Below are 12,721 nucleotides of genomic sequence, written 5' to 3' on the forward strand. Positions count from 1 at the left end.
TATATATAGTAACACAGCCCAGCCTAATGTATGACTCATAATCATCATAGAAATAGTAAGACTTCTTGAAAATGTGACAAAAACTATGAATACACTCCCCAGGGGTGGAAATACACACACACACTCACACACACACCCCCCCTATGCATAATCACACACTGTTTTGGCATACAAGACTATAATTTTGGGGAGTTCAGGTTATGAATTCCTACCTGGTATAACTGGATGTGAGTCTCATCTGATTTCACACACTACAGCAAATGGTTCTCAAGCCAGATGGAGCCTGAGGATGCAACCATCCTTCAGCTGAATTTGAATCTGGGTGCCCTGGGTAGATGCCGAGAAATGTGGCTGCTTAAGCCTGGCTGAGAACTTCTGTTTCTTTTGTTGCAGGCCGTGTGGACACCAGGCCCTTCTGCAGCGGTCGGGGCAACTTCAGCACTGAAGGATGTGGCTGTGTCTGCGAACCTGGCTGGAAAGGCCCCAACTGCTCTGAGCCCGAATGTCCAGGCAACTGTAACCTTCGAGGCCAGTGCATTGATGGGCAGTGCATCTGTGACGAGGGCTTCACGGGCGAGGACTGCAGCCAGCTTGCTTGCCCCGGCGACTGCAATGACCAGGGCAAGTGCATGAATGGAGTCTGCATCTGTTTCGAAGGCTACGCCGGGGCTGACTGCAGCCGGGAAATCTGCCCGGTGCCCTGCAGTGAGGAGCACGGCACGTGTGTAGATGGCTTGTGTGTGTGCCACGAAGGCTTTGCAGGCGATGACTGCAACAAGCCTCTGTGTCTCAACAATTGCTACAACCGTGGGCGATGCGTGGAGAATGAGTGCGTGTGTGATGAGGGTTTCACGGGTGAAGACTGCAGTGAGCTCATCTGCCCCAATGACTGCTTCGACCGGGGCCGCTGCATCAATGGCACCTGCTACTGCGAAGAAGGCTTCACAGGTGAAGACTGCGGGAAACTCACCTGCCCACATGCCTGCCATGGCCAGGGCCGGTGCGAGGAGGGGCAGTGCGTATGCGATGAGGGCTTTGCCGGTGTGGATTGCAGCGAGAAGAGGTGTCCTGCTGACTGTCACAATCGTGGCCGCTGTGTAGACGGGCAGTGTGAGTGTGATGATGGTTTCACGGGAGCTGACTGTGGGGAGCTCAAGTGCCCCAATGGCTGCAGTGGCCATGGCCGCTGTGTCAATGGACAGTGTGTGTGTGATGAGGGCTATACTGGGGAAGACTGCAGCCAGCTACGGTGCCCCAATGACTGTCACAGTCGGGGCCGCTGTGTCCAGGGCAAATGTGTATGTGAGCAAGGCTTCAAGGGCTATGACTGCAGTGACATGAGCTGCCCCAATGACTGTCACCAGCACGGCCGCTGTGTGAATGGCATGTGTGTTTGTGATGACGGCTACACAGGTGAAGACTGCCGGGATCGCCAGTGCCCCCGGGACTGCAGCAACAGGGGCCGCTGTGTGGACGGACAGTGCGTCTGTGAGGACGGCTTCACCGGCCCTGACTGCGCAGAACTCTCCTGTCCAAATGACTGCCATGGCCGGGGTCGCTGTGTGAACGGGCAGTGCGTGTGCCATGAAGGATTCATGGGCAAAGATTGCAAGGAGCAAAGATGTCCCAGTGACTGTCATGGCCAGGGCCGCTGCATGGACGGCCAATGCATCTGCCATGAGGGCTTCACAGGCCTGGACTGTGGCCAGCGCTCCTGCCCCAGTGACTGCAGCAACTTAGGACAATGCGTCTCAGGCCGCTGCATCTGCAACGAGGGCTACGCCGGAGAAGACTGCTCAGAGGGTGAGTCCCAGGGTGCAGACCAGCGTGATGGCTGTGATGGAGTGGACTCCTAGTATGGGTTGGAAAACTATGTTTATATTTATAAACATACATACACACTGATTCTTTGCACATATTAATATATCCATTTAGACACACACCCATAATGACTCTTTAAGGGGGCCCTGTCATTCAGTTGTTACAAGGTGACCTATTTAAGGGCTGAAGGGCTCAGAGAGGTTATATAATTGTCCCAGGGACACATAGCTGACACATCACAGAGCTGCTATTTGAGTCTACCTAACTCATCTACATAGAGTTTAACACGTAGTGTTCAAGATGAGGTAGATAAAGGGAAAACCTCTCTTTTGCTAAATATCAACTTTATTTCCTACTCTCCACTGACATCAAACCAACAGTAAAAAAGTCTCTCTATTTGGATGGACGTAAAAATTCAGCCAAATTGAATATGCAGTGAGATTACATAAAAACAACTGTTTCAAATGCATACTCGGCTAAAGACTAAATGCCTATTATCTGCAAGATTGACCTGTCTTTTAATTGTCTTTTGTAACTGGTTTTGTTTTTTTGTTTGTTTCGTTTTTTTAATCCTAAAGACTGTAAGCTCCTATCCTTAAAAGGGCACTATTTCTGGCAGTTAGTAAGGGTCCTGGTACATAGTAAGTGCTGAGGAAACCCTGGTTAAATGAAAACACAGGAGAGACATATAATGTTCATGTTTAATGAGTGTCTTCTTTGTGCTTCTCTCATCCTCCCATATTATAATTGTCATAATGGAGAATCTTTGCCTTTACTAAAGTTATTGGAATCTAGACATAAATAAATGGCTTTGTGTTCAGTGCGGCCCAAGCAGGGAAGCCTGGTTGGAAAGAACACCAGGCTGGCAGGGAGGAGATATAAGTTCTAAACTTGATGAGGTGAGCAAGCTTGGTCAAGTCATTCTGCCTTACCCACCTCTATAAAATAAGGAATTAGACCAGATGAACCCAAAATACCCTTCCAGTGCTAGGGACATGTAACTCGAAGTTCAGAGCAGGGAGTCAGGCTCAGACTGCACTTTCCCATGCCAACAGCCTACATCTGAACTAAGACTCAGGGAGCAGAGAAAGTTGGAGAGGCCAAAACACCAAAGGGACTCCAGCCTGAAGGAAATGGACTAAGGAACAGCCACCACAGGTCTTAAGATGGATCACAGCAGGGGGTCCTTGATACTGTCTGCATTTTAGAGGCAGTGGAAGATCTTCAGACCTCTGTGGCTGACAGTGGAAGAGACAGGTCAAGAGAAACAAACCTAGAGAGATTTTATAGGGCATATTGTTGACACCAGATGTCCTTTCTTATTCCTGCCAGTGTCTCCTCCCAAAGACCTCATCGTGACAGAAGTGACAGAAGAGACGGTCAACCTGGCCTGGGACAATGAGATGCGGGTCACAGAGTACCTTGTCGTGTACACGCCCACCCACGAGGGCGGCCTGGAAATGCAGTTCCGTGTGCCTGGGGACCAGACGTCTACCATCATCCGGGAGCTGGAGCCTGGTGTGGAGTACTTTATCCGTGTATTTGCCATCCTGGAGAACAAGAAGAGCATTCCTGTCAGCGCCAGGGTGGCCACGTGTGAGTGAGCATAACTCTTTAGGGTAGCCTCACCTGACCTCAGCCCACCCAGTATATAACCCTCCCTTGCCACGGCCCCCTACAATCCTATAGTTGTTCTTTATAGTTATACCAAATAAGAGCCTAGAATTAAGTCCATAGAATCATCTCTTAAAGAAATCCCTCGTTTTCCATGAAATCTTTCTCCTTGCTCTCCTGTATACTTCCTGCCAGAGAAAATCTTTACAAGTAACATTTAGCAAGTGTTTACTATGTATCAGACTTTGTTGTAAGCAGTCTACATACTAGTACAAGAATGGTCATTTGGCCGGGCAGGCGTGGTGGCTCATGCCTGTAATCCTAGCACTTTGGGAGGCCAAAGCAAGTGGATCACCTGAGGTCACAAGTTCAAGACCAGCCTGGCCAACATGGTGAAACCCCATCTCTACTAAAAATACAAAAATTAGCCAGGCGTGTTGGTGCATGCCTGTAATCCCAGCTACTCGGGAGACTGAGGCGGAGAATAGCTTGAAACCAGGAGGCAGAAGTTGCAGTGAGCTGAGATCATGCCACTGCACTCCAGCCTGGGCGACAGAATGAGACTTTGTCTCAAGAAAAAAAAAAAAGAGTCCTCATTATATGAGTTAGTATATGTATGAAATAGGATATATTGTTAACTCCATTTTACGGATGAGGAAACTGAGACTACATGGTTAAGCATCTTATCCCAAATCATGCGGTTAACAAGGAGTAGAGGCAAAACTTTAACCCTGGCAGTCCTGGCAGTCCTGGCAGGTTTATGTTCTTAACCACTCTATTACTTTTCAGTGGAGCTCACTGACTATTTTTTTTTAAGTGGAAACATTCTGGTTTATGAGTTTAGCATCATTATAATTATCTTCATATCTGAAAAGCAAGCTCTGGCTAGAAATCGACCCTTTCTTGCTTAATAATAACATTGGCTGCCATTTATTCAACTTGCTCTGTGTGCCACGAACCAGGCCCAGCAGTCTACACACTGCAGTGGAGTATATCACTCACGCCTCAATGCATTCCCAAGAAGTAGACATATTTACCTTCTTTTTCCAGGTGAAGAAACTCAGGCTTAGAGCATTGTGTGCAATTTGCTCAAGTTCACATTAATAGTAGAGCTTAGATTCTAACCCCAAGTCTGTCTGATTCCAAAGCCTGTGTTCATTTTAGACTTAGCCATATGAAATTGCCAAAATTAATCATGCCATTTATCCTAATAATAATTTTTATACAACCTCATAGGAGACCTCATCCCAGAAGAAGCTTTAAAAGGACACCTGCTCTGGTTGTCAGCCCCTGACTGTTGCAGACATCCAGTCTGGTTTAGTGGAATCGTGGCTGTGTTGCCCAACCACACACCTGCCCTATCCTTATGTTCTATTTGTGTTGTTACTTACAGACTTGCCTGCACCTGAAGGCCTGAAATTCAAGTCCATCAAGGAGACATCTGTGGAAGTGGAGTGGGATCCTCTAGATATCGCTTTTGAAACCTGGGAGATCATCTTCCGGAATATGGTAAGGAGTACAAAAGAGCAGATCCATTTGATCTCAAGAATTTGAAAGATGACCGAAGGGTTCTGAAGACTTCTGTATCAACTCATTTTCCTTAGTTTTTCGTGGAGGTCAAGGCTCTAATTAGCATGTTTTGTGTTTGCATCTATATTTTAAGGGATGTTGGTTTTCCCCTGATTTTAGTAAGTCAGTAAGTTTAGCACTTAGGGCTGATACCCTAGACAAAGAGAAGTTGTCACCTCAAGGTTCCAATTGTCCTCATCACCTTGGGAATCCCTACTCAGATGCAAAGAAGAGAAGAAATGGTCTCTCCCTCAAACTACAGTACATCTCAGATTTGAGCAACCCTTCTCTCCAGACCCAAATGTACATGTGAGGGAGGGAACTTGTTCTCTGAATTTAAGCCCAGGCTCTGCCACCAACTAGCTGTGTGACTTTGCAACAATCACCCTGCTTCTCTGATGCTGGCCTTAGTCTACCAAAGGAGGGATTGAGCTTGTGCCTTCAGAATTCCTTTGGCTCTCACATTCTGTCATTTGACTTGCATGACAAAGGGGTAAATGTTTACAAGAGGGAGAAACAAACTAGAGAAATGTCTTTATCATCTCTGTATCCTCTGTAGCTCACATACTGATCTGATGCATAGTAAGTGCCTAATGAATAGATGAAAGAATAAAAGAGGAATGAATGAATGCAGAGTGAATGAGTCACATAAATTAAGAGACTGACACCTCCCCTAAGTCTTACTAAGCTGCCTCTATCTCTCAGAATAAAGAAGATGAGGGAGAGATCACCAAAAGCCTGAGGAGGCCAGAGACCTCTTACCGGCAAACTGGCCTGGCTCCTGGGCAAGAGTATGAGATATCTCTGCACATAGTGAAAAACAATACCCGGGGCCCTGGCCTGAAGAGGGTGACCACCACACGTGAGTATCACCTTTAATACTTATAGAATGATAAGGCTGATTGTACCTCATAGCGCCTCCTAGTTGAGAAAGTGCCTTCTCATATAGCATCTGTATCATTTAACTTTTGCTACATTTTTAAAAGTCCAGATACAGTGGTTTAAAATAACAATTCTTCGCACGTTGGTGATTTGGGTTTGGGCTCAGCTGAGCAGTTTATCTGTTCTTGGCTGCACTCCTCATATATCTGTGTGCTTTAGGGGTGGATTGGCCTAGGATGACCTTAGCCAAGATGGTGTCTTTTTGTTTCGCAGGATCACTCATTCTCCAGGATGCTGGTCCTGTTCACACAGCTATTGAACAGGTTCAAAATTGGCATTATATCACTTCTATCAAAGCACATCCCATGGCCAGTTTATATTTAAGGAATAGAGAAACAGATCCATCTCTTGATGAAAGGAATTTCAAAATCGCCTTTCAAAGGGGCGTGACTACCTGAAGATAATTAAGCCCATTGCTAACAATCTACCATATGGCTAGTTTAATATTAGCACCCAGTTCTAGGACAGAGGAAGGGAAAATATTAATGTTAAGGCTTAAAGAAGCTCAATGACTTTAACATCATATAGGTAACACTATCAGGGGCATAACTTTAAGCCAGGATAAGTTTTATAACTTTAACCCCATTTCCACTAACATTGACTAGGCTCTGGTTTATGCAGAATGTTGATTCCATCTCTTCAATGGGAACCTAAATAAAATTTCATTCAGTACTAATGATGTCAGAACTTCTTGGGAGTAGAATAGGATTTAGCAGTACTAGATCATTTGGTGAGAAAAAGACCTGAATTTGGAGTTGCTACAACAGGAAGCGACTTTTTTTTTCTTTTTTTTCTGTCACCCAGGCTGGGGTGCAGTGGTGCAATCTCAGCTCACTGCAACCTCTGCCTCCTGGATTCAAGTGGTTCTTCTGTCTTAGTCTCCCAGTTAGCTGGGATTACAGGCTCCCGCCACCACACCTGGCTAATTTTTTTGTATTTTAGTAGAGAGGGGGTTTCAGCATGTTGGCCAGGCTGGTTTCCAACTCCTGACCTCAAGTGATCCACCCACCTCAGCCTCTTAAAGTGCTAGGATTACAGATGTGAGCCACCGTGCCAGGCCGCAATGTTTTAAAAAGAAAAACGTACATAATTTTGCACTTCCATATAGGAAAACCTCTTTATTTTCTTCAAGATAACATATGCGCCAACTCTTTAAGTAATTGACTCTTCTTGGCAGGGGTTGTTGGAAAAATTAAATCAGTTGCTAATGACAAGAAAGAACATCTTGCGTTTAAATATTTGCACATTTTGCCTAGCTCAGAGCCAATTCAAAGAATTTTCTCTTCCATAAGCAAGTGTTTTCCATCATCCTGACAACATCTCTCTGTGGTAGGTAGAAAAGCAGGTACCAACAGGGAAAAAGAAATCATTAGATCACCAGAAAGACAAAGAAAAGACAAAGCAAATGCTTAGTTTCTATGGAGGAGGTACACTGACAATACAAAAGACTTTTTTTTTTCACTGCTCTTTTCTTTTTTATCTAAATTTGGGAATTGTCTGCTTTATTTCTTCTTACTTTAGAACAAACATTCCAACATTTGAAGTTGCATAATCATATAAATTTCAACATAGGGGGACAGATATTTACCTGCTTATTTTGTATTTTTAGTACAGACAGGATTTCACCATGTTGGCCAGGCCGGTTTTGAACTCCTGACCTCAAGTGATCCACCCACCTCGGCCTCCTAAGGTGCTGGGATTACAGGCATGAGCCACTGTGGCCGGCCGCAATTTACCACATATACCTGAAACCTTTGAACCTTTAACCTTTTTTCCAGATTTAAAGGGCCTTAAATTTCCAGTTCAAAATACATTTGGCTCCTTCTGTCTGGCATCTATATCAAGGTGGTATTATATTTACTTTTGAGGTCGATATTTTTGAAAGGTGTTGTCATGTAAAGGGGGAAAAGGAGGGGCTTTGGATTCAATGAGTTCTGAGTTTGAATTTCATCTTTACCATTCACCATCACCTTGGAAAAATCTATTTCTTTAAGCTCCAGATCCAACAGCTGAAAAATGGGTTTACAGTATCCTCCTTGTGAGGTTGTCATAAGACTCAAGACATAAATAACAAAGCACCATGTTTGCACCTGATAAGTACAGAGCATTGTTAGTTTCTGCTATTCAAGGGCCCCAAATCTAGGGGAACATCAGTGTCCTTGACCAAATCTCCACTTCTTTAATGTAAGGGGACTAAGGAAGGCAGTAGGTACGGTTTGAGTGCTTGCTAGCACCTATAATGACATAGAGCAGGCAGCTTCTGTCCATTTTTGTGGCATCATTTTCGTTGTGCATTTTATATCATCTGTGAGCTGAGACTGATGTATCAACACCTAGACTTCAAAAACAGACTCTGCAGTTTTCTCACAATCAGCTGTGAATTATTCTTCCTTTTCATTCGCCATATAAAGCCAATTTCCTGTCACTTGTTATTGTTTACTGAACAAATCCTGAAAACACAAACATGAAGAAGAAGAAGAAGACGACGACGAGGAAGAAGAAGAAGAAGAAGAAGAAGAAGAAGAAGAAGAAGAAGAAGAAGAAGAAGAAGAAGAAGAAGAAGAAGAAGAAGAAGAAGAAGGAGGAGGAGGAGGAGGAGGAGGAGGAGGAGGGGAAGGGGAAGGGGAAGGGGAAGGGGAAGGAGAAGGAGAGGGAGGGGAAGGAGAAGCAGAAGGGGAAGAAGAAGGGTAAAAAGAAGAAGAAGAGGAGGAAGAAGAGGAAGAAGAAGAGGAGAAGGAGGAGGAAGAGGAAGAGGAAGGAGAAGGAGAGGAAGAGGAAGAAGAAGAAGAAAAAAGGAGAAGGAGAAGGAGAAGGAGGAGAAGAAGAAAAGAAGAAGAAGAAGATTCACTGAATACCCAGAATGTGCCTGTCTCTATACTGGGAATTTAAAAAGACTCACTCTCTGAATGAATGAATAACCCCACCTAAATTGACTCAAACTGTACAGAAATCTGTTATGAAACAATGAGACAGATGTGATATTAGAATGCTCTTTAAGGACAGTAGCACAGTAGCAGCCACAGGGAGGGAATACATGTTTACCTTACTGAAGCCGGGTTTAAGAAAGGCTTCTCATTAGGAGACAACATTTAAGTGGGATTTTGAAGGATGTATAGGAGATTTTTACAGGGAAGTGTGATCTTAGAAAGAAGAGAGAACAGCATGTACAGAGACCAGGTGGTGCCCAACAGCATAATGTGCTTCCAGAGCTCTGAGCATCTGTCAGAGTACAACAGATAGTGGGTGGGGCAGAAAAGGTCAAGAAGAGCATGCAAAGATAGGCACGGCTTGAAATAGCAATGACTTTCTTGCGTGAATTCCTTTTCATCAAAAATAACTTTTCATACACTGTCAAGACAGTCCACTGCCTCACTTTTCTGCTTTGTAATTCTGTTGGAAAAGTTTTCAACCATCCAGGAAGTTTTGCCTAATTAAAAATTTAAAGAGACCAAGTTCATTTTTTCAAATAAAGTATCCCCAAAGCATGTTTCCTCAACTTATGAGAACAGTAATAATAGCAATAATGATAATAACAAAAGAACAACCTTTTTTTTTTTCGTTTTCATGTGACTCCATGGGCCAGGCTTTGTGCTAGATGTTTTGCAAGCTTTATCTCTGTTAAGATTTGAAAAACAAAAAACAAAAACAAAAACAAAAAACACTAGAGGTAGCTGCTATTATCCCTACTTACAGTTTATCAAACCAAAAACTGAGGTTCAGAAAGGTAAAATAAAGTCAAGCCGTTAGTATCTATCTAAGCATTCACCCACAGATCTGGAGAATTACAAAGTCCCCTCTGCTCAGCCTCAGGCACTGGCCCTAACCTCTGAAACCTCTCTGTCCTATGCCCATCATAGGCTTGGATGCCCCTAGCCAGATGGAGGTGAAAGATGTCACAGACACCACTGCTTTGATCACCTGGTTCAAGCCCCTGGCTGAGATCGACGGCATTGAGCTGACCTACGGCATCAAAGACGTGCCAGGCGACCGTACCACCATCGATCTCACAGAGGACGAGAATCAGTACTCCATCGGGAACCTGAAGCCCGACACTGAGTACGAGGTGTCCCTCATCTCCCGCAGAGGCGACATGTCAAGCAACCCAGCCAAAGAGACCTTCACAACAGGTAAAAGGCCTCCGCCTGTTAACAGATACAGTAAAGGAAAGATTGAAAGATTTCCATCCCACTCCATGTTGGGGTATCTTCCAGGCTCATTTTACAGTTAAAAAAGAAGAGTATTTCTACTCATGTAAATTTTAAAATATTGTAGCAATTTATTAATTAATTTTTCAAAAAAAATTCCAAATAACCTTCCAAAGCACTTTTGGGGCTCGGGGGCCTATATAGAAGATGCTGGTCAGATATTCTCAGACAAAAGTTCTGATTAAAATAAAGTTCAAATAAGTATTTTTAAAGTAAAATACAGTATATGGAAAACATATATAACAAATGAGCCTCCTAACACCTTAGCCTATGGCATTATTTTAAAAGTTCGAAAGTGTCAATTTTTCATTCAGTAAATATTTTTTCGGAGCTCAGTAAGTACTTTGTGAATTATTAGAAATATGATGAGGAGGCTGGGTGCGGTGACTCATGCCTGTAATCCCAGCACTCTGGCAGGCTGATGCAGGCAGATCACGAGGTCAAGAGATCAAGACCATCCTGGTCAACATGGCAAAACCCTGTCTCTACTAAAAATACAAAAATTGGGGTCGGGTGCAGTGGCTCACACCTGTAATCCCAGCACTCTGGGAGGCCGAGGCGGGCAGATCATGAGATCAGGAAATTGAGACCATACTGGCTAACACAGTGAAATCCCATCTCCACTAAAAATACAAAAAAAATTTGCCAGGCATGATGGTGGGTGCCTGTAGTCCCAGCTACAGGCTGAGAGAGGAGAATGGCATGAACCTGGGAGGCGGAGCTTGCAGTGAGCCGAGATCGCGCCACTGCACTCCAACCTGGGTGACAGAGAGAGACTCCGTCTCAGAAATAAAAACAAAAATAAAAATAAATAAATTTTAAAAAATAACCAGGCATGGTGGTATGCTCCTGTAATCCCAGCTACTCAGGAGGCTGAGGCAGGAGAATCACTTGAACTCGGGAAGCAGGGGTTGCAGTGAGCCGAGATCATGCCACTACACTCCAGCCTGGTGACAGAGGGAGACTCTGTCTCAAAAAAATAAAGAAAGAAAGAAATATGATGAGAAAATGCAAAAGACCAGCTTTTACACGCATGAACTTATTTTTAAGTCTTTGCGTTGTTCTTTAACCACAAAGTCTGAGAAAAACACAAATGACTAAAGTGTCGCACTCATCCATAATAGGGAAAGGTGCCAAATCTGTAGCACTTGTTTAGATTTGCACATCAACTATGGGGACAGATGAATGTGCTGAGATTTTGTAATTTATCTCCAGTTCCAGGCACATTTCATATGTCAGCTTGGGCTATCAAAGACTCTTGCTCTCTTGTGACTGATATGTTCAATGCAAATGTTCCTTCTTCTCTCAAACAGGCCTCGATGCTCCCAGGAACCTTCGACGTGTTTCCCAGACAGATAACAGCATCACCCTGGAATGGAGGAATGGCAAAGCAGCTATTGACAGTTACAGAATTAAGTATGCTCCCATCTCTGGAGGGGACCACGCCGAGGTTGATGTTCCAAAGAGCCAACAAGCCACAACCAAAACCACCCTCACAGGTGAGCTCTGCATCTCTGCAAGCCTGAGCCAGCCAGCCCTAGAGGGCCCTTAAAGGATGGGCACCTGCTCCCATGTGTCCCCATTTGCAGTCCTCAGAAATAAGTCCAATTTCCAGAAATACTGCTTACTTGGATTGCAGCGAGTTCTTTTGTAAAACATTCTGAACATTGGTCGTCGCCTCCAGAGACCAACTCAAAGCCATTTTTATCATCCTCTGAAAGTCTTTCTGATTTCAGGATGAATCTCAACTTGCACATTCTCTCCTTAGGTCTGAGGCCGGGGACTGAATATGGGATTGGAGTTTCTGCTGTGAAGGAAGACAAGGAGAGCAATCCAGCGACCATCAACGCAGCCACAGGTGAGGCACACCTGGGATTCCCATCCCACTGAGCAGGTGCTGGGCAGATGAGACAGGGCCCATGTGGCCAAAACCTATTCAAAGAGAAAAAGTAGAAGCCCAGAGGAGAAAGGGCCCTGTAGTATCACCTAGCCCCAATGTCAAAATTCAAAAGGAACATAAGTGTGGTCCGTCTGTGTGATGCCAACATCATCCCCTGTACGGAAAGGGAGACTGGGGATTTTCGTTGTTGTTGTTGTTGTTGCTGCTGCTGTTGTTGTTGTTGTTTTTGAGATGGAGTCTCACTCTGTCACCAAGCTGGAGTGCAGAGGCATGATCTCAGCCCACTGCAACCTCCACCTCCTGGGTTCAAGAGATTCTCCCGCCTCAGCCTACCAAGTAGCTGAGACTACAGGTGTGCGCCACCATGCCCAGCTAATTTTTGTATTTTTAGTAGAGACTGGGTTTCGCCGTGTTGGCCAGGATGGTCTCAATCTCTTGACCACATGATCCGCCCGCCTCGGCCTCCCAAAGTGCTGGGATTGGACTCGTGAGCCACTATGCCTAGCCGGGATTTTTTAAAAGAAAAATTGGAACCAGGCTTTATAAGAAATTCACGAACATTTTTAAGTTGGTAATCAATTGCATCTTTTAAATAAACCGTTGTCTAGTCCAAACACATCTGTGGGGTTTTCTCTGAGAAAACACCTAACTTTTATACCCCTGTCAAGCA

The 12,721-nt window shown here is 44.6% G+C and overlaps 1 protein-coding gene across 3 annotated transcripts in view; it reads left to right on the forward strand.

The window, feature by feature from the left end:
• The window catches only part of TNC (tenascin C), a 98,869-nt gene that overhangs the window by 31,036 nt on the left and 55,112 nt on the right, over nt 1-12,721 (forward strand). For all 3 annotated transcript variants that reach the window (XM_011998477.1, XM_011998478.1, XM_011998479.1), the window contains 7 exons: nt 394-1,803; nt 3,154-3,417; nt 4,829-4,944; nt 5,710-5,866; nt 9,804-10,073; nt 11,465-11,650; nt 11,920-12,009. In XM_011998477.1, the coding sequence (XP_011853867.1) occupies nt 394-1,803; nt 3,154-3,417; nt 4,829-4,944; nt 5,710-5,866; nt 9,804-10,073; nt 11,465-11,650; nt 11,920-12,009 (2,493 nt within the window). The remainder of the gene's footprint in view (nt 1-393; nt 1,804-3,153; nt 3,418-4,828; nt 4,945-5,709; nt 5,867-9,803; nt 10,074-11,464; nt 11,651-11,919; nt 12,010-12,721) is intronic.

The sequence above is a fragment of the Mandrillus leucophaeus genome, unplaced genomic scaffold (genome assembly GCF_000951045.1).
Source record: "Mandrillus leucophaeus isolate KB7577 unplaced genomic scaffold, Mleu.le_1.0 Scaffold572, whole genome shotgun sequence".
NCBI lineage: Eukaryota > Metazoa > Chordata > Mammalia > Primates > Cercopithecidae > Mandrillus > Mandrillus leucophaeus.